This window comes from Salmo salar, chromosome 11 (genome assembly GCF_965601325.2).
Source record: "Salmo salar chromosome 11, fSalSal1, whole genome shotgun sequence".
Lineage (NCBI taxonomy): Eukaryota > Metazoa > Chordata > Actinopteri > Salmoniformes > Salmonidae > Salmo > Salmo salar.
Window position 1 is genome coordinate 50,263,809 of NC_138301.1, and position 22,400 is coordinate 50,286,208.

At 48.4% G+C, this 22,400-nt stretch overlaps 1 protein-coding gene across 1 annotated transcript in view; it reads left to right on the forward strand.

Moving 5' to 3' along the window:
- LOC106562848 (C-myc promoter-binding protein) overlaps positions 1-22,400 on the forward strand; it is a 359,426-nt gene that overhangs the window by 88,711 nt on the left and 248,315 nt on the right. Inside the window, exons 2-4 of the mRNA XM_082957549.1 lie at positions 9,090-9,415; positions 10,775-11,021; positions 14,405-14,474. Coding sequence (XP_082813675.1) covers positions 9,108-9,415; positions 10,775-11,021; positions 14,405-14,474 — 625 coding nt within the window. The 5' untranslated portion in view covers positions 9,090-9,107. The remainder of the gene's footprint in view (positions 1-9,089; positions 9,416-10,774; positions 11,022-14,404; positions 14,475-22,400) is intronic.

Consider the following 22,400-nt stretch of genomic DNA (forward strand, 5'->3'; position numbering starts at 1 on the left):
TCTCTGTGCAGACCCAGAGTGTGGGTATGGGGTAGTGTGTATAGTCTCTCTGTGCAGACCCAGAGTGTGGGTATGGGAGATGTAGTGTGTGTAGTGTCTCTCTGTGCAGACCCAGAGTGTGGGTATGGGAGATATAGTGTGTATAGTGTCTCTCTGTGCAGACCCAGAGTGTGGGGATGGGAGATGTAGTGTGTGTAGTGTCTCTCTGTGCAGACCCAGAGTGTGGGTATGGGAGATGTAGTGTGTATAGTGTCTCTCTGTGCAGACCCAGAGTGTGGGTATGGGAGATGTAGTGTGTGTAGTGTCTCTCTGTGCAGACCCAGAGTGTGGGTATGGGAGATGTAGTGTGTATAGTGTCTCTCTGTGCAGACCCAGAGTGTGGGTATGGGAGATGTAGTGTGTATAGTCTCTCTGTGCAGACCCAGAGTGTGGGTATGGGAGATGTAGTGTGTGTAGTGTCTCTCTGTGCAGACCCAGAGTGTGGGTATGGGAGATGTAGTGTGTGTAGTGTCTCTCTGTGCAGACCCAGAGTGTGGGTATGGGAGATGTAGTGTGTATAGTGTCTCTCTGTGCAGACCCAGAGTGTGGGTATGGGAGATGTAGTGTGTGTAGTGTCTCTCTGTGCAGACCCAGAGTGTGGGTATGGGAGATGTAGTGTGTATAGTCTCTCTGTGCAGACCCAGAGTGTGGGTATGGGAGATGTAGTGTGTATAGTCTCTCTGTGCAGACCCAGAGTGTGGGTATGGGAGATGTAGTGTGTGTATAGTCTCTCTGTGCAGACCCAGAGTGTGGGTATGGGAGATGTAGTGTGTATAGTCTCTCTGTGCAGACCCAGAGTGTGGGTATGGGAGATGTAGTGTGTATAGTCTCTCTGTGCAGACCCAGAGTGTGGGTATGGGAGATGTAGTGTGTATAGTCTCTCTGTGCAGACCCAGAGTGTGGGTATGAGAGATGTAGTGTGTATAGTCTCTCTGTGCACACCCAGAGTGTGGGTATGGGAGATGTAGTGTGTATAGTGTCTCTCTGTGCAGACCCAGAGTGTGGGTATGGGAGATGTAGTGTGTATAGTCTCTCTGTGCTGACCCAGAGTGTGGGTATGGGAGATGTAGTGTGTGTAGTGTCTCTCTGTGCAGACCCAGAGTGTGGGTATGGGAGATGTAGTGTGTATAGTCTCTCTGTGCAGACCCAGAGTGTGGGTATGGGAGATGTAGTGTGTATAGTCTCTCTGTGCAGACCCAGAGTGTGGGTATGGGAGATGTAGTGTGTATAGTCTCTCTGTGCAGACCCAGAGTGTGGGTATGGGAGATGTAGTGTGTATAGTCTCTCTGTGCAGACCCAGAGTGTGGGTATGGGAGATGTAGTGTGTGTAGTGTCTCTCTGTGCAGACCCAGAGTGTGGGTATGGGAGATGTAGTGTGTATAGTCTCTCTGTACAGACCCAGAGTGTGGGTATGGGAGATGTAGTGTGTATAGTCTCTCTGTACAGACCCAGAGTGTGGGTATGGGAGATGTAGTGTGTATAATCTCTCTGTGCAGACCCAGAGTGTGGGTATGGGAGATGTAGTGTGTGTAGTGTCTCTCTGTGCAGACCCAGAGTGTGGGTATGGGAGATGTAGTGTGTATAGTGTCTCTGTGCAGACCCAGAGTGTGGGTATGGGAGATGTAGTGTGTGTAGTGTCTCTCTGTGCAGACCCAGAGTGTGGGTATGGGAGATGTAGTGTGTATAGTCTCTCTGTACAGACCCAGAGTGTGGGTATGGGAGATGTAGTGTGTATAGTCTCTCTGTGCAGACCCAGAGTGTGGGTATGGGAGATGTAGTGTGTAGTGTCTCTCTGTACAGACCCAGAGTGTGGGTATGGGAGATGTAGTGTGTATAGTCTCTCTGTGCAAACCCAGAGTGGGGGTATGGGAGATGTAATGTGTGTAGTGTCTCTCTGTGCAGACCCAGAGTGTGGGTATGGGAGATGTAGTGTGTGTAGTGTCTCTCTGTACAGACCCAGAGTGTGGGTATGGGAGATGTAGTGTGTATAGTCTCTCTGTACAGACCCAGATTGTGGGTATGGGAGATGTAGTGTGTATAGTCTCTCTGTACAGACCCAGAGTGTGGGTATGGGAGATGTAGTGTGTATAGTCTCTCTGTGCAGACCCAGAGTGTGGGTATGGGAGATGTAGTGTGTATAGTCTCTCTGTACAGACCCAGAGTGTGGGTATGGGAGATGTAGTGTGTATAGTCTCTCTGTGCAGACCCAGAGTGTGGGTATGGGGTAGTGTGTGTAGTGTCTCTCTGTGCAGACCCAGAGTGTGGGTATGGGAGATGTAGTGTGTGTAGTGTCTCTCTGTGCAGACCCAGAGTGTGGGTATGGGAGATGTAGTGTGTATAGTGTCTCTCTGTGCAGACCCAGAGTGTGGGTATGGGAGATGTAGTGTGTATAGTCTCTCTGTACAGACCCAGAGTGTGGGTATGGGAGATGTAGTGTGTATAGTCTCTCTTTGCAGACCCAGAGTGTAGGTATGGGAGATGAAGTGTGTATAGTCTCTCTGTGCAGACCCAGAGTGTGGGTATGGGAGATGTAGTGTGTATAGTCTCTCTGTGCAGACCCAGAGTGTGGGTATGGGAGATGTAGTGTGTATAGTCTCTCTGTGCAGACCCAGAGTGTGGGTATGGGAGATGTAGTGTGTATAGTCTCTCTGTGCAGACCCAGAGTGTGGGTATGGGAGATGTAGTGTGTATAGTGTCTCTCTGTGCAGACCCAGAGTGTGGGTATGGGAGATGTAGTGTGTATAGTCTCTCTGTGCTGACCCAGAGTGTGGGTATGGGTGATGTAATGTGTGTAGTGTCTCTCTGTGCAGACCCAGAGTGTGGGTATGGGAGATGTAGTGTGTATAGTCTCTCTGTGCAGACCCAGAGTGTGGGTATGGGAGATGTAGTGTGTATAGTCTCTCTGTGCAGACCCAGAGTGTGGGTATGGGAGATGTAGTGTGTATAGTCTCTCTGTGCAGACCCAGAGTGTGGGTATGGGAGATGTAGTGTGTATAGTCTCTCTGTGCAGACCCAGAGTGTGGGTATGGGAGATGTAGTGTGTGTAGTGTCTCTCTGTGCAGACCCAGAGTGTGGGTATGGGAGATGTAGTGTGTATAGTGTCTCTGTGCAGACCCAGAGTGTGGGTATGGGAGATGTAGTGTGTGTAGTGTCTCTCTGTGCAGACCCAGAGTGTGGGTATGGGAGATGTAGTGTGTATAGTCTCTCTGTACAGACCCAGAGTGTGGGTATGGGAGATGTAGTGTGTATAGTCTCTCTGTACAGACCCAGAGTGTGGGTATGGGAGATGTAGTGTGTATAATCTCTCTGTGCAGACCCAGAGTGTGGGTATGGGAGATGTAGTGTGTGTAGTGTCTCTCTGTGCAGACCCAGAGTGTGGGTATGGGAGATGTAGTGTGTATAGTGTCTCTGTGCAGACCCAGAGTGTGGGTATGGGAGATGTAGTGTGTGTAGTGTCTCTCTGTGCAGACCCAGAGTGTGGGTATGGGAGATGTAGTGTGTATAGTCTCTCTGTACAGACCCAGAGTGTGGGTATGGGAGATGTAGTGTGTATAGTCTCTCTGTGCAGACCCAGAGTGTGGGTATGGGAGATGTAGTGTGTGTAGTGTCTCTCTGTGCAGACCCAGAGTGTGGGTATGGGGTAGTGTGTGTAGTGTCTCTCTGTGCAGACCCAGAGTGTGGGTATGGGGTAGTGTGTGTAGTGTCTCTCTGTGCAGACCCAGAGTGTGGGTATGGGGTAGTGTGTATAGTCTCTCTGTGCAGACCCAGAGTGTGGGTATGGGAGATGTAGTGTGTGTAGTGTCTCTCTGTGCAGACCCAGAGTGTGGGTATGGGAGATATAGTGTGTATAGTGTCTCTCTGTGCAGACCCAGAGTGTGGGGATGGGAGATGTAGTGTGTGTAGTGTCTCTCTGTGCAGACCCAGAGTGTGGGTATGGGAGATGTAGTGTGTATAGTCTCTCTGTGCAGACCCAGAGTGTGGGTATGGGAGATGTAGTGTGTGTAGTGTCTCTCTGTGCAGACCCAGAGTGTGGGTATGGGAGATGTAGTGTGTATAGTGTCTCTCTGTGCAGACCCAGAGTGTGGGTATGGGAGATGTAGTGTGTATAGTCTCTCTGTGCAGACCCAGAGTGTGGGTATGGGAGATGTAGTGTGTGTAGTGTCTCTCTGTGCAGACCCAGAGTGTGGGTATGGGAGATGTAGTGTGTGTAGTGTCTCTCTGTGCAGACCCAGAGTGTGGGTATGGGAGATGTAGTGTGTATAGTGTCTCTCTGTGCAGACCCAGAGTGTGGGTATGGGAGATGTAGTGTGTGTAGTGTCTCTCTGTGCAGACCCAGAGTGTGGGTATGGGAGATGTAGTGTGTATAGTCTCTCTGTGCAGACCCAGAGTGTGGGTATGGGAGATGTAGTGTGTATAGTCTCTCTGTGCAGACCCAGAGTGTGGGTATGGGAGATGTAGTGTGTGTATAGTCTCTCTGTGCAGACCCAGAGTGTGGGTATGGGAGATGTAGTGTGTATAGTCTCTCTGTGCAGACCCAGAGTGTGGGTATGGGAGATGTAGTGTGTATAGTCTCTCTGTGCAGACCCAGAGTGTGGGTATGGGAGATGTAGTGTGTGTAGTCTCTCTGTGCAGACCCAGAGTGTGGGTATGGGAGATGTAGTGTGTATAGTCTCTCTGTGCAGACCCAGAGTGTGGGTATGGGAGATGTAGTGTGTATAGTGTCTCTCTGTGCAGACCCAGAGTGTGGGTATGGGAGATGTAGTGTGTATAGTCTCTCTGTGCTGACCCAGAGTGTGGGTATGGGAGATGTAGTGTGTGTAGTGTCTCTCTGTGCAGACCCAGAGTGTGGGTATGGGAGATGTAGTGTGTATAGTCTCTCTGTGCAGACCCAGAGTGTGGGTATGGGAGATGTAGTGTGTATAGTCTCTCTGTGCAGACCCAGAGTGTGGGTATGGGAGATGTAGTGTGTATAGTCTCTCTGTGCAGACCCAGAGTGTGGGTATGGGAGATGTAGTGTGTATAGTCTCTCTGTGCAGACCCAGAGTGTGGGTATGGGAGATGTAGTGTGTGTAGTGTCTCTCTGTGCAGACCCAGAGTGTGGGTATGGGAGATGTAGTGTGTATAGTGTCTCTGTGCAGACCCAGAGTGTGGGTATGGGAGATGTAGTGTGTGTAGTGTCTCTCTGTGCAGACCCAGAGTGTGGGTATGGGAGATGTAGTGTGTATAGTGTCTCTCTGTGCAGACCCAGAGTGTGGGTATGGGAGATGTAGTGTGTGTAGTGTCTCTCTGTGCAGACCCAGAGTGTGGGTATGGGAGATGTAGTGTGTATAGTCTCTCTGTGCAGACCCAGAGTGTGGGTATGGGAGATGTAGTGTGTATAGTCTCTCTGTGCAGACCCAGAGTGTGGGTATGGGAGATGTAGTGTGTGTATAGTCTCTCTGTGCAGACCCAGAGTGTGGGTATGGGAGATGTAGTGTGTATAGTCTCTCTGTGCAGACCCAGAGTGTGGGTATGGGAGATGTAGTGTGTATAGTCTCTCTGTGCAGACCCAGAGTGTGGGTATGGGAGATGTAGTGTGTATAGTCTCTCTGTGCAGACCCAGAGTGTGGGTATGGGAGATGTAGTGTGTATAGTCTCTCTGTGCTGACCCAGAGTGTGGGTATGGGAGATGTAGTGTGTATAGTGTCTCTCTGTGCAGACCCAGAGTGTGGGTATGGGAGATGTAGTGTGTATAGTCTCTCTGTGCTGACCCAGAGTGTGGGTATGGGAGATGTAGTGTGTGTAGTGTCTCTCTGTGCAGACCCAGAGTGTGGGTATGGGAGATGTAGTGTGTATAGTCTCTCTGTGCAGACCCAGAGTGTGGGTATGGGAGATGTAGTGTGTATAGTCTCTCTGTGCAGACCCAGAGTGTGGGTATGGGAGATGTAGTGTGTATAGTCTCTCTGTGCAGACCCAGAGTGTGGGTATGGGAGATGTAGTGTGTATAGTCTCTCTGTGCAGACCCAGAGTGTGGGTATGGGAGATGTAGTGTGTGTAGTGTCTCTCTGTGCAGACCCAGAGTGTGGGTATGGGAGATGTAGTGTGTATAGTGTCTCTGTGCAGACCCAGAGTGTGGGTATGGGAGATGTAGTGTGTGTAGTGTCTCTCTGTGCAGACCCAGAGTGTGGGTATGGGAGATGTAGTGTGTATAGTCTCTCTGTACAGACCCAGAGTGTGGGTATGGGAGATGTAGTGTGTATAGTCTCTCTGTACAGACCCAGAGTGTGGGTATGGGAGATGTAGTGTGTATAATCTCTCTGTGCAGACCCAGAGTGTGGGTATGGGAGATGTAGTGTGTGTAGTGTCTCTCTGTGCAGACCCAGAGTGTGGGTATGGGAGATGTAGTGTGTATAGTGTCTCTGTGCAGACCCAGAGTGTGGGTATGGGAGATGTAGTGTGTGTAGTGTCTCTCTGTGCAGACCCAGAGTGTGGGTATGGGAGATGTAGTGTGTATAGTCTCTCTGTACAGACCCAGAGTGTGGGTATGGGAGATGTAGTGTGTATAGTCTCTCTGTGCAGACCCAGAGTGTGGGTATGGGAGATGTAGTGTGTAGTGTCTCTCTGTACAGACCCAGAGTGTGGGTATGGGAGATGTAGTGTGTATAGTCTCTCTGTGCAAACCCAGAGTGGGGGTATGGGAGATGTAATGTGTGTAGTGTCTCTCTGTGCAGACCCAGAGTGTGGGTATGGGAGATGTAGTGTGTGTAGTGTCTCTCTGTACAGACCCAGAGTGTGGGTATGGGAGATGTAGTGTGTATAGTCTCTCTGTACAGACCCAGATTGTGGGTATGGGAGATGTAGTGTGTATAGTCTCTCTGTACAGACCCAGAGTGTGGGTATGGGAGATGTAGTGTGTATAGTCTCTCTGTGCAGACCCAGAGTGTGGGTATGGGAGATGTAGTGTGTATAGTCTCTCTGTACAGACCCAGAGTGTGGGTATGGGAGATGTAGTGTGTATAGTCTCTCTGTGCAGACCCAGAGTGTGGGTATGGGGTAGTGTGTGTAGTGTCTCTCTGTGCAGACCCAGAGTGTGGGTATGGGAGATGTAGTGTGTGTAGTGTCTCTCTGTGCAGACCCAGAGTGTGGGTATGGGAGATGTAGTGTGTATAGTGTCTCTCTGTGCAGACCCAGAGTGTGGGTATGGGAGATGTAGTGTGTGTAGTGTCTCTCTGTGCAGACCCAGAGTGTGGGTATGGGAGATGTAGTGTGTATAGTCTCTCTTTGCAGACCCAGAGTGTGGGTATGGGAGATGTAGTGTGTATAGTCTCTCTGTGCAGACCCAGAGTGTGGGTATGGGAGATGTAGTGTGTATAGTCTCTCTGTGCAGACCCAGAGTGTGGGTATGGGAGATGTAGTGTGTATAGTCTCTCTGTGCAGACCCAGAGTGTGGGTATGGGAGATGTAGTGTGTATAGTCTCTCTGTGCAGACCCAGAGTGTGGGTATGGGAGATGTAGTGTGTATAGTGTCTCTCTGTGCAGACCCAGAGTGTGGGTATGGGAGATGTAGTGTGTATAGTCTCTCTGTGCTGACCCAGAGTGTGGGTATGGGTGATGTAGTGTGTGTAGTGTCTCTCTGTGCAGACCCAGAGTGTGGGTATGGGAGATGTAGTGTGTATAGTCTCTCTGTGCAGACCCAGAGTGTGGGTATGGGAGATGTAGTGTGTATAGTCTCTCTGTGCAGACCCAGAGTGTGGGTATGGGAGATGTAGTGTGTATAGTCTCTCTGTGCAGACCCAGAGTGTGGGTATGGGAGATGTAGTGTGTATAGTCTCTCTGTGCAGACCCAGAGTGTGGGTATGGGAGATGTAGTGTGTGTAGTGTCTCTCTGTGCAGACCCAGAGTGTGGGTATGGGAGATGTAGTGTGTATAGTGTCTCTGTGCAGACCCAGAGTGTGGGTATGGGAGATGTAGTGTGTGTAGTGTCTCTCTGTGCAGACCCAGAGTGTGGGTATGGGATATGTAGTGTGTATAGTCTCTCTGTACAGACCCAGAGTGTGGGTATGGGAGATGTAGTTTGTATAGTCTCTCTGTTCAGACCCAGAGTGTGGGTATGGGGTAGTGTGTGTAGTGTCTCTCTGTGCAGACCCAGAGTGTGGGTATGGGAGATGTAGTGTGTATAGTCTCTCTGTGCAGACCCAGAGTGTGGGTATGGGAGATGTAGTGTGTATAGTCTCTCTGTACAGACCCAGAGTGTGGGTATGGGAGATGTAGTGTGTAGTGTCTCTCTGTACAGACCCAGAGTGTGGGTATGGGAGATGTAGTGTGTATAGTCTCTCTGTACAGACCCAGAGTGTGGGTATGGGAGATGTAGTGTGTGTAGTGTCTCTCTGTGCAGACCCAGAGTGTGGGTATGGGAGATGTAGTGTGTTTAGTCTCTCTGTACAGACCCAGAGTGTGGGTATGGTAGATGTAGTGTGTATAGTCTCTCTGTACAGACCCAGAGTGTGGGTATGGGAGATGTAGTGTGTATAGTCTCTCTGTACAGACCCAGAGTGTGGGTATGGGAGATGTAGTGTGTATAGTCTCTCTGTACAGACCCAGAGTGTGGGTATGGGAGATGTAGTGTGTAAAGTCTCTCTGTACAGACCCAGAGTGTGGGTATGGGAGATGTAGTGTGTATAGTCTCTCTGTACAGACCCAGAGTGTGGGTATGGTAGATGTAGTGTGTATAGTCTCTCTGTACAGACCCAGAGTGTGGGTATGGGAGATGTAGTGTGTATAGTCTGATGGAGGACAAGGTGCTTTGTAGGTAGCATGCTAATTCTCTAACACCTCTCTCGCTTTCTCTCTTTTTATCTTTCTTTCTGTCTCTGTCTCTCTCTCTCTTTCTCTCTCTGCATCTGTCTCTCTTTCTCTCTGTCTCTCTTTCTCTCTGTCTCTCTTTCTCTCTCTGCATCTGTCTCTCTTTACTTCTCTCTGTCTCTCTTTCTCTCTGTCTCTCTTTCTCACTCTCTGTCTCTGTCTCTCTCTGTCTCTCTTTCTCTCTCTGCATCTGTCTCTCTCTCCTCCAGACCTAACAGTGATGGGAGATGGAGGACAAGGGGCCTCGTGTAGCAGACTACTTCGTGCTGGCTGGTCTGACCGACTCCTCCACGCCACTGGAGCAGGAGATCCACTTCCACGATGTCTGCCACAAGACGGCCAAACCCAAGCCGCCCATCACCGACGTCGCTGTGGTGATGCGCTCCCTGGGGGAAGAGGTGCCTCCTGGGTACACGTGTGTGGAATCCACGCCGTCCGGTCTGTCAGCTGACCTAAACAACGGAAGTCTCATGGCGCCACAGATCTTCCTGTGTTACAGACGAGGACGGGACAAACCGCCACTCACTGACCTGGGGTAGGTAGACAAACCTGGGGTAGTTATGACCTGGGGTAGTTATGACCTGGGGTAGGTAGACAAACCTGGGGTGGTTATGACCTGGGGTAGATATGACCTGGGGTAGTTATGACCTGGGGTAGTTATGACCTGGGGTAGGTAGACAAAACTGGGGTGGTTATGACCTGGGGTAGTTATGACCTGGGGTAGTTATGAGCCAGGGTAGTTATGAGCCAGGATAGTTATGAGCCGGGGTAGTTATGAACTGGGGTAGATATGACCTGGGGTAGTTATGAGCCAGGGTAGTTATGAGCCGGGGTAGTTATGACCTGGGGTAGTTATGACCTGAGGGTAGCTATGAGCTGGGGTAGCTATGAGCTGGGGTAGATATGACCTGGGGTAGATATGACCTGGGGTAGATATGACCTAGGGGTAGTTATGAGCCGGGGTAGTTATAACCTGGGGTAGTTATGACCTGGGGTAGTTATGACCTGAGGTAGTTATGACCTGGGGTTGTTATGACCTGGGGTAGATATGACCTGGGGTAGTTATGACCTGGGGTAGTTATGACCTGGGGTAGTTATGACCTGGGGTAGATATGACCTGGGGTAGTTATGACCTGGGGTAGTTATGACCTGGGGTAGATATGACCTGGGGTAGTTATGACCTGGGGTAGTTATGACCTGGGGTAGTTATGAGCCAGGATAGTTATGACCTGTGATAGTTATGACCTGGGTTAGTTATGACCCGGGGAAGTTATGACCTGGGGTAGATGTGACCTGGGGTAGTTTTGAGCCGGGGTAGTTATGACCTGGGGTAGGTATGACCTGGGGTAGTTATGACCTGGGTTAGTTATGACCTGGGGTAGTTATGACCTGGGGTAGTTATGACCTGGGGTAGATATGACCTGGGGTCGTTTTGAGCCGGGGTAGTTATGACCTGGGGTAGATATGACCTGGGGTAGTTATGACCTGGGTTAGTTATGAGCCGGGGTAGATATGACCTGGGGTAATTATGACCTGGGGTAGTTATGACCTGGGTTAGTTATGACCTGGGTTAGTTATGACCTGGGGTAGTTATGACCTGGGGTAGTTATGACCTGGGGTAGATATGACCTGGGGTAGTTTTGAGCCGGGGTAGTTATGACCTGGGGTAGATATGACCTGGGGTAGATATGACCTGGGGTAGTTTTGAGCCGGGGTAGTTATGACCTGGGGTAGATATAACCTGGGGTTGTTATAACCTGGGGTAGATATGACCTGGGGTAGGTGGATGTAGATCAGGGGTTAGGGGTCATGGTTAGAGGTCAGGGTTAGAGGTCAGGGTTAGAGGTCAGGGTTAAGATCGTAGCTAAATGACAGATTCCTCTCCTCCTCCCAGTGTTCTGTATGAGTGGAAGGAGCGGTTGAAGCAGGGTTGCCACATCATCCAGACCACGCCCTCCGGACGCCCTGCCAACATAAGCTCCACCTCTTCCCAGAGGATCTACGTGACGTATCGCCGCGCCACGGAGAGCCAGACCTACGCCGCCCTGGCCGTCACAGACATCTGTGTCATCATCCCCGGCAAGGGAGAGACGCCACCACACACCTTCTGCAAGGTGGACAAGAGCCTCAACAGCAGTATGGTGAGATGAGGGAGGGAGGATGGAGGGAGGTAGAGAGGATGGAAGGAAGGAAGGAAGGAGGTAGAGAGGAAGGAAGGAAGGAGGTAGAGAGGAAGGAAGGAAGGAAGGTAGGGAGAGAGAGAGGGAGGGAGGGAGGGAGGGAGGGAGGGAGGGAGGGAGGGAGGGAGGGAGGGAGGGAGGGAGGAGAGAGAGAGAGAGAGATACTGCCCCCTATCCCCAACAGGTTAACAGAGAGAGAGGTAGAGATAACATGGATGTTATGTGTTAACAGAGAGAGGTCGAGATAACTTGGATGCTATGTGTTAACAGAGAGAGAGGTAGAGATAACATGGATGCTATGTGTTAACAGAGAGAGAGAGGTAGAGATAACATGGATGCTATATGTTAACAGAGAGAGAGAGATGTACAGATAACATGGATGCTATATGTTAACAGAGAGAGAGGTAGAGATAACATGGATGCTATGTGTTAACAGAGAGTGAGGTAGAGATAACATGGATGCTATGTGTTAACAGAGAGAGTGGGAGAGATAACATGGATGTTATGTGTTAACAGAGAGAGAGGGAAAGATAACATGGATGTTATGTGTTAACAGAGAGAGAGGTAGAGATAACATGGATGTTATGTGTTAACAGAGAGAGAGAGGGAGAGATAACATGGATGTTATGTGTTAACAGAAACATTAGTCCAGCAGGTTTTTATCACACCTTATTCTATTCATCAGCTGCTCACAGAGACCTTGGTTAGCTTAATCAGGCGTGTTAGAGCAGGGCTGGAGTACAATCCTGCAGGAGGAGGGTTAGCCAAACAATAATGACTGTAACAGAGACACCAAACCCCCCTCCTTCCTTAATGCAGAGACACCAAACTCCCTCATTCCTTAATGCAGAGACACCAAACCCCCTCCATCCTTAATGATAGAGACACCAAACCCCCTCCATCCTTAATGGCAGAGACACCAAATCCCCTCTTTCCTTAATGGCAGAGACACCAAACCCCCTCCTTCCTTAATGACAGAGACACCAAACCCCCTCCTTCCTTAATGACAGAGACACCAAACCCCCTCCTTCCTTAATGCAGAGACACCAAACCCCCTCCTTCCTTAATGACAGAGACACCAAACCCCCTCCTTCCTTAATGGCAGAGACACCAAACCCCCTCCTTCCTTAATGACAGAGACACGAAACCCCCCTCCTTCCTTAATGACAGAGACACCAAACCCCCTCCTTCCTTAATGGCAGAGACACGAAACCCCCTCCTTCCTTAATGATAGAGACACCAAACCCCCTCCTTCCTTAATGGCAGAGACACCAAACCCCCTCCTTCCTTAATGGCAGAGACACCAAACCCCCTCCTTCCTTAATGACAGAGACATCAAACCCCCTCCTTCCTTAATGACAGAGACACCAAACCCCATGCTTCCTTAATGACAGAGACACCAAATCCCCTCCTTCCTTAATGGCAGAGACACCAAACCCCCTCCTTCCTTAATGGCAGAGACACCAAACCCCTCCTTCCTTAATGGCAGAGACACCAAACCCCCTCCTTCCTTAATGACAGAGATACCAAACCCCCTCCTTCCTTAATGGCAGAGACACCAAACCCCCTCCTTCCTTAATGGCAGAGACACCAAACCCCCTCCTTCCTTAATGACAGAGACACCAAACCCCCTCCTTCCTTAATGACAGAGACACCAAACCCCCTCCTTCCTTAATGACAGAGATACCAAACCCCCTCCTTCCTTAATGGCAGAGACACCAAACCCCCTCCTTCCTTAATGGCAGAGACACCAAACCCCCTCCTTCCTTAATGGCAGAGACACCAAACCCCCTCCTTCCTTAATGACAGAGATACCAAACCCCCTCCTTCCTTAATGGCAGAGACACCAAACCCCCTCCTTCCTTAATGGCAGAGACACCAAACCCCCTCCTTCCTTAATGGCAGAGACACCAAACCCCCTCCTTCCTTAATGACAGAGACACCAAACCCCCTCCTTCCTTAATGACAGAGACACCAAACCCCCTCCTTCCTTAATGACAGAGACACCAAACCCCCTCCTTCCTTAATGCAGAGACACCAAACCCCCTCCTTCCTTAATGACAGAGACACCAAACCCCCTCCTTCCTTAATGGCAGAGACACCAAACCCCCTCCTTCCTTAATGACAGAGACACCAAACCCCCCTCCTTCCTTAATGGCAGAGACACCAAACCCCCTCCTTCCTTAATGAGCGAGACACCAAACCCCCTCCTTCCTTAATGGCAGAGACACCAAACCCCCTCCTTCCTTAATGATAGAGACACCAAACCCCCTCCTTCCTTAATGGCAGAGACACCAAACCCCCTCCTTCCTTAATGACAGAGACACCAAACCCCCTCCTTCCTTAATGGCAGAGACACGAAACCCCCTCCTTCCTTAATGATAGAGACACCAAACCCCCTCCTTCCTTAATGGCAGAGACACCAAACCCCCTCCTTCCTTAATGGCAGAGACACCAAACCCCCTCCTTCCTTAATGACAGAGACATCAAACCCCCTCCTTCCTTAATGACAGAGACACCAAACCCCCTCCTTCCTTAATGACAGAGACATCAAACCCCCTCCTTCCTTAATGACAGAGACACCAAATCCCCTCCTTCCTTAATGGCAGAGACACCAAACCCCCTCCTTCCTTAATGACAGAGACACCAAACCCCCTCCTTCCTTAATGGCAGAGACACCAAATCCCCTCCTTCCTTAATGGCAGATACACCAAACCCCCTCCTTCCTTAATGACAGAGACACCAAACCCCCTCCTTCCTTAATGACAGAGACACCAAATCCCCTCCTTCCTTAATGACAGAGACACCAAACCCCCTCCTTCCTTAATGACAGAGACACCAAACCCCCTCCTTCCTTAATGGCAGAGACACCAAATCCCCTCCTTCCTTAATGGCAGAGACACCAAACCCCCTCCTTCCTTAATGGCAGAGACACCAAACCCCCTCCTTCCTTAATGGCAGAGACACCAAACCCCCTTTCCTTAATGACAGAGACACCAAACCCCCTCCTTCCTTAATGGCAGAGACACCAAACCCCCTCCTTCCTTAATGACAGAGACACCAAACCCCCTCCTTCCTTAATGACAGAGACACCAAACCCCCTCCTTCCTTAATGGCAGAGACACCAAATCCCCTCCTTCCTTAATGGCAGAGACACCAAACCCCCTCCTTCCTTAATGGCAGAGACACCAAACCCCCTCCTTCCTTAATGACAGAGACACCAAACCCCCTCCTTCCTTAATGACAGAGACACCAAAGCCCCTCCTTCCTTAATGGCAGACACACCAAACCGTGTGGTGTGGTGTAATTCAAATCCAAACAATACGTGTATTCTCTGTTTTCAGTGGGGTTCCTCTGTCTATCTGTGTTACAAGAAGTCTGTGGCCAAAACCAACACCATAGCCTACAAAGCAGGTGAGTGAACGTCCCTGGAAGAGGAGAAATTACATTTATCTGTAGAAATCCCGGAGCTAAGACATGTATCTCCTGCACAGCACACAGGAGGTGAAATTTCTCCGCAGTCAGGATGATATTATTGCCAGTCTTAAAACAGACATTTGTCCTGGTATATCATATACACATGGCCACAATCAAGAACTACAACGAGCCATTTAATGGCCATTAGCATTACATGGGCTGCTGTATAGGTGATGTTGTCTCTTGGTAGGGTCAGGCACTGTAGAGCAGTACTATCCCGTAGAGCCCAGTCACTGTCCAAGGTCCTGACTTTTTAAAATGTGTTTATTTAACCTTTATTTAACCAGAGGGAGTGATAAGCAGTCCCTCTGGCCAGTTCTTTTCATCTGAAACACAATGAGCCCCATTGATGGACAGGCTGACATTCCATTTGACTGATTCATTGTCCCAATTGGTACCCTATTCCCTATAGGTCTTGGTCAAAAGTAGTGCACAACATAGGGAATAGGGGGCCATTTGGGACGCAACCTGATGTTCCTCTGGAGACTCCCTCCAACCCCCTGCTCTGCTGTACCAGAGAATACATGATACTCCCTCCAACCCCCTGCTCTGCTGTACCAGAGAATACATGATACTCCCTCCAACCCCCTGCTCTGCTGTACCAGAGAATACATGATCCTCCCTCCAACCCCCTGCTCTGATGTACCAGAGAATACATGATACTCCCTCCAACCCCCTGCTCTGCTGTACCAGAGAATACATGATACTCCCTCCAAGCCCCTGCTCTGCTGTACCAGAGAATACATGATACTCCCTCCAACCCCCTGCTCTGCTGTACCAGAGAATACATGATACTCCCTCCAAGCCCCTGCTCTGCTGTACCAGAGAATACATGATACTCCCTCCAACCCCGTGCTCTGCTGTACCAGAGAATACATGATACTCCCTCCAACCCCCTGCTCTGCTGTACCAGAGAATACATGATCCTCCCTCCAACCCCCTGCTCTGCTGTACCAGAGAATACATGATACTCCCTCCAACCCCCTGCTCTGCTGTACCAGAGAATACATGATCCTCCCTCCAACCCCCTGCTCTGCTGTACCAGAGAATACATGATCCTCCCTCCAACCCCCTGCTCTGCTGTACCAGAGAATACATGATACTCCCTCCAACCCCCTGCTCTGCTGTACCAGAGAATACATGATCCTCCCTCCAACCCCCTGCTCTGCTGTACCAGAGAATACATGATACTCCCTCCAACCCCCTGCTCTGCTGTACCAGAGAATACATGATCCTCCCTCCAACCCCCTGCTCTGCTGTACCAGAGAATACATGAGACTTCTATATCTAACATTCACAGACAAAAGTCTCCAGTTGCTCATTTTGACTAATGACAGGTTTTGGTACTTTTTGGTGCGGGTATATTGTGGTACTTGTCATTTTTATGCTAATTCTCTGGTTTTGAGTCATTCATGTTTATAACAGGGTTTGGATTCTCCCTGGTTGGCTGGTGAGTCATTCATGTTTATAACAGGGTTTGGATTCTCCCTGGTTGGCTGGTGAGTCATTCATGTTTATAACAGGGTTTGGATTCTCCCTGGTTGGCTAGTGAGTCATTCATGTTTATAACAGGGTTTGGATTCTCCCTGGTTGGCTGGTGAGTCATTCATGTTTATAACAGGGTTTGGATTCTCCCTGGTTGGCTGGTGAGTCATTCATGTTTATAACAGGGTTTGGATTCTCCCTGGTTGGCTGGTGAGTCATTCATGTTTATAACAGGGTTTGGATTCTCCCTGGTTGGCTGGTGAGTCATTCATGTTTATAACAGGGTTTGGATTCTCCCTGGTTGGCTGGTGAGTCATTCATGTTTATAACAGGGTTTGGATTCTCCCTGGTTGGCTAGTGAGTCATTCATGTTTATAACAGGGTTTGGATTCTCCCTGGTTGGCTGGTGAGTCATTCATGTTTATAACAGGGTTTGGATTCTCTCTGGTGAGTGAGTAAATGTGGACACTTTTTTTCTCGACACTTCATTGTGACTATAAACGGTTGTAACTTTTTTATTTGGTTGTTCAATGCAAATGCTCTAGTGATGAGTCATGGATGTTTACAGCAGGGTAGTAGGGATTCTCCCTGGTTGGCTGGTTTATCAGAGATTCTCCCTGGTTGGCTGGTATATCAGAGATTCTCCCTGGTTGGCTGACGTATCAGAGATTCTCCCTGGTTGGCTGGTTTATCAGAGATTCTCCCTGGTTGGCTGGCATATCAGAGATTCTCCCTGGTTGGCTGACGTATCAGAGATTCTCCCTGGTTGGCTGACGTATCAGAGATTCTCCCTGGTTGGCTGATGTATCAGAGATTCTCCCTGGTTTATCAGAGATTCTCCCTGGTTGGCTGGTATATCAGAGATTCTCCCTGGTTGGCTGGTGTATCAGAGATTCTCCCTGGTTGTCTGATGTATCAGAGATTCTCCCTGGTTGGCTGGTGTATCAGAGATTCTCCCTGGTTGGCTGATGTATCAGAGATTCTCCCTGGTTGGCTGGTGTATCAGAGATTCTCCCTGGTTGGCTGATGTATCAGAGATTCTCCCTGGTTGGCTGATGTATCAGAGATTCTCCCTGGTTGGCTGATGTATCAGAGATTCTCCCTGGTTGGCTGATGTATCAGCGATTCTCCCTGGTTGGCTGATGTATCAGAGATTCTCCCTGGTTCGCTGATGTATCAGAGATTCTCCCTGGTTGGCTGATGTATCAGAGATTCTCCCTGGTTGGCTGGTGTATCAGAGATTCTGCCTGGTTGGCTGATGTATCAGAGATTCTCCCTGGTTGGCTGGTGTATCAGAGATTCTGCCTGGTTGTCTGATGTATCAGAGATTCTCCCTGGTTGGCTGGTGTATCAGAGATTCTCCCTGGTTGGCTGATGTATCAGAGATTCTCCCTGGTTGGCTGGTGTATCAGAGATTCTCCCTGGTTGGCTGATGTATCAGAGATTCTCCCTGGTTGGCTGATGTATCAGAGATTCTCCCTGGTTGGCTGATGTATCAGAGATTCTCCCTGGTTGGCTGGTGTATCAGAGATTCTCCCTGGTTGGCTGATGTATCAGAGATTCTCCCTGGTTGGCTGATGTATCAGAGATTCTCCCTGGTTGGCTGATGTATCAGAGATTCTCCCTGGTTGGCTGATGTATCAGAGATTCACCCTGGTTGGCTGATGTATCAGAGATTCTCCCTGGTTGGCTGGTGTATCAGAGATTCTCCCTGGTTGGCTGATGTATCAGAGATTCTCCCTGGTTGGCTGATGTATCAGAGATTCTCCCTGGTTGGCTGATGTATCAGAGATTCTCCCTGGTTGGCTGATGTATCAGAGATTCACCCTGGTTGGCTGATGTATCAGAGATTCTCCCTGGTTGGCTGACGTATCAGAGATTCTTCCTGGTTGGCTGATGAGCCAGTAAGAGAGAGCGATATATCCCAGAGGATATGGGCCAGGCAGGGTGTGTGTGTGTGAGAGAGAGAGACAGAGAGACAGAGAGAAATAGAGAGAGAGAGAGAGAGAGAGAGAGAAAGACATCAGAGAGAGAGAGAGAGAGAGAGAGAGAGAGAGTTGCATGAGAACATACTGTAGTCTGCAGTGATGTGCTGCTGGCGTGTTAACCTCTATGGGCTAGGTGGGACGCAGCTATTTAAAGACAAGACTCTCGTTAATCTAACCACACTGTCCGATTTCAAAAAGGCTTTACAACGAAAGCAAAACATTCGATTATGTCAGCAGAGTACCAAGCCAGAAATAATCAGACACCCATTTTTCAAGCCAGCATATAATGTCACCAAAACCCAGAAGACAGCTAAATGCAGCACTCGCCTTTGATGATCTTCATCAGATGACAACCGTAGGACATTATGTTATACAATACAAGCTAGTTTTGTTCAATCAAGTTCATATTTATATCAAAAACCAGCTTTTTACATTAGCATGTGACGTTCAGAACTAGCATACCCCCCGCAAACTTCCGGGGAATTCGCTAACATTTTACTAAATTACTCACGATAAACGTTCACAAAAAGCATAACAATTATTTTAAGAATTATAGATACAGACCTCCTCTATGCACTCGATATGTCCGATTTTAAAATAGCTTTTTGGTGAAAGCACATTTTGCAATATTCTAAGTACATAGCCCAGGCATCACGGGCTCGCTATTTAGACACCCGGCAAGTTTAGCACTCACCATAATCATATTTACTATTATAAAAGTTTGATTACCTTTTGTTGTCTTCGTTAGAATGCACACCCAGGACTGCTACTTCAATAACAAATGTTGGTTTGGTCCAAAATAATCCATCGTTATATCCGAATAGCGGCGTTTTGTTCGTGCGTTCCAGACACTATCCGAAATAGTAAAGAAGTGTCGCGCGCATGGCGCAATTCGTGACAATAAAATTCTAAATATTCCATTACCGTACTTCGAAGCATGTCAACCGCTGTTTAAAATCAATTTTTACTCAATTTTTCTCGTAGAAAAGCGATAATATTCCGACAGGGAATCTCCTTTTCGGCAAACAGAGGAAAAAATCCCAAAGGCGGGGGCGGTCGGGTCACGCGCCTAAGCCCAGTGTCCCTTGATCGGCCACTTGAGAAAGGCGATAATGTGTTTCAGCCTGGGGCTGGAATGACGACATTCTGTTTTTTCCCGGGCTCTGAGCGCCTATGGACGACGTGGGAAGTGTCACGTTAGAGCAGAGATCCTTAGTAAATGATAGAGATGGAAAAGAAGTTCAAGAAATGGTCAGACAGGCCACTTCCTGTAAAGGAATCTCTCAGGTTTTGACCTGCCATTTGAGTTCTGTTATACTCACAGACACCATTCAAACAGTTTTAGAAAATGTAGGGTGTTTTCTATCCATATGTAATAAGTATATGCATATTCTAGTTACTGGGTAGGAGTGGTAACCAGATTAAATCGGGTATGTTTTTTATCCAGCCGTGTCAATACTGCCCCCTAGCCCTAACAGGTTTTAAGACTTGTTAAGACTTTGTTAAGACGTGTTGTGGCGTGTTGTGAGACAGACAGTGTTCTGGGTTAATTATGCCAATACACGCTCCTAGAGCCTTAAAGAAATACTTCATCCAAGTAAGAAAATGACTTCCTTTCTTTGGGACATCATGGTGCTCACCAGTCCAAAACACTGCCTAGAGTTTGGCCTACATAATAGTTTAATTACTGAGCTAGGCCTAAGTGTAGCTAATTGGTGTCTATGGACAATGACTAGGCCTAATTAACAAGGACTTCATTATCTGTCAGCGACTGCTTAGTGCTACAGGAACTACCTAGTGTTGCATGTAATGATGACTATGATCATGTCATGATACATTAACTGAGAGATAGTCCTCTATCAACCCATAGCTGCTTAGTGGTTCATTACAATAGAAACATTCTATATTAACCCATAGCTGTTTAGTGGTTCATTACAATAGAAACATTCTACATTAACCCATAGCTGTTTAGTGGTTCATTACAATAGAAACGTTCTACATTAACCCATAGCTGTTTAGTGGTTAATTACAATAGAAACATTCTATATTAACCCATAGCTGTTTAGTGGTTCATTACAATAGAAACGTTCTACATTAACCCATAGCTGTTTAGTGGTTCATTACAATAGAAACGTTCTACATTAACCCATAGCTGTTTAGTGGTTAATTACAATAGAAACATTCTACATTAACCCATAGCTATTTAGTGGTTAATTACAATAGAAACATTCTACATTAACCCATTAATCTGATGCTTTCCAAGATGGCGTAGCAGTCAGACGTCTTTGTCCTGTCGTGTCCCTTGTATATATCTTTTTACATCTTTTTCTTCGCATATCTTTTAAAAATATTTTCCTAAACCTCAACTTTTAAATACTCTCCTGCAACCCGCCTCACCCAATGTGGCGTGGATCTGTTTATAAATGTTTTTTCTAAAGTATTTCTATTTACTTCGGATCTGGAATCCCTCAACTGAAGCTAGCCAGCTAACTACCTACCAGCTATCAGTCAGCAAACCATTGCTAGCGGTCATCAGCTAACCTTTAGCTCGGAAAGCTCTCGCCAGTTCGAACAACGTGACTTAAACCAGAGCATAACGGACCTATTATTATTTATATATATTTTTTCCCCATATCCTTGGATTCCTACCGCAAACTCTGAACATTTTCATCTGGATCTTCGCAACTAGCTAACCGCAATCCCAGGTGACTACTCCTGGCTAGCGTATCCATCCCGGAGCAAGCACCAATTAGCCTGAAGCTAGCCCGGCCATGGCTCCTGTGCTACCACCGAAGCCCACTCCTGGGCTACAATATCCGGACCCCTTCTACTGCCGGTACGGGGCACGGAACCCCGCCGATCCTCTACGACTGGAATACCGACATAATCTGCCCGAGGATTCCAACAGGCCCCTCAGGCGCGACGTCCGCTGAAGGCCCATTCTGCTAACCGGCCTGCTAGCTATCTAGAGCTACTTGAACCCTACTAATTCCACGACTAGTCTATCGACGTCACCGCACGAAGAGGCAAAAACAGACTTACCCCCATCGCAACGTCCCCCAAAGGCTAACTTGCTAGCCCCGGTCTGCTAACTGCTAGCTTGACTGCCCCGGTCTGCCAACTGCTTGCTTGCTAACCCGGTCTGCTAACTGCTAGCTTTCCAGCCCCGGGCTGCTAATTGCTAGCTTGTTTAGCCCCGGCCTACTAACTGTTAGCTTGTTAGCACCGGCCTCCTAACTGTCTGAATCGCCGTGTCCCCAGTCAGCCCAACCAATCACTGGACACATATGTTCACTTGGCTACGCATGCCTCTCTCAAATATCAATATGCCTCGTCCATTACTGTCCTGGTTAGTGATTACTGTCTTATTTCACTGTAGAGCCTCTAGCCCTGCTCAATATGCCTTAACCAACCATGTTGTTCCACCTCCTACATATGCGATGACATCACCTGGTTTAAACGTCTCTAGAGACTATATCTCTCTCATCATTACTCAATGCCTAGGTTTACCTCCAATGTACTCTCATCCTACCTTACCTTTGTCTGTACACTATGCCTTGAATCTATGCTATCGTGCCCAGAAACCTGCTCCTTTTACTCTCTGTTCCGAACGTGCTAGACGGCCAGTTCGTATAGCCTTTAGCCGTAGCCTTATCCTACTTCTCCTCTGTTCCTCTGGTGATGTGGGGGTTAATCCAGGCCCTGCAGTGCCTAGCTCCACTCCCACTCCCCAGGTGCTCTCATTTGTTGACTTCTGTTACCGCAAAAGCCTTGGTTTCATGCATGTTAACATTAGAAGCCTCCTCCCTAAGTTTTGTTTTACTCACTGCTTTAACACACTCTGCCAACCCGGATGTCTTAGCCATGTCTGAATCCTGGCTTAGGAAAACCACCAAAAACCCTGAAATCTCCATTGCTAACTATAACATTTTCTGCCAAGATAGAACTGCCAAAGGGGGCGGTGTTGCAATCTGCTGCAAAGATAGCCTGCAGAGTTCTGTATTACTATCCAAGTCTGTACCCAAACAATTCGAGCTTCTACTTCTAAAATTTCACCTTTCCAGAAACAAATCTCTCACTGTTGCCGCTTGCTATAGACCTCCCTCTGCCCCCAGCTGTGCCCTCGATACCATATGTGAATTGATTGCCCCCCATCTATCTTCTGAGCTCGTGCTATTAGGTGACCTAAACTGAGACATGCTTAACACCCCGGCCATCCTACAATCTAAGCTTGATACCTTCAATCTCACACAAATTATCAATGAACCTACCAGGTACAACCCCAAATCCGTAAACACGGGCACCCTCATAGATGTCATCCTAACTAACTCACCCTCCAAATACACCTCTGCTGTTTTCAATCAAGATCTCAGTGATCACTGCCTCATTG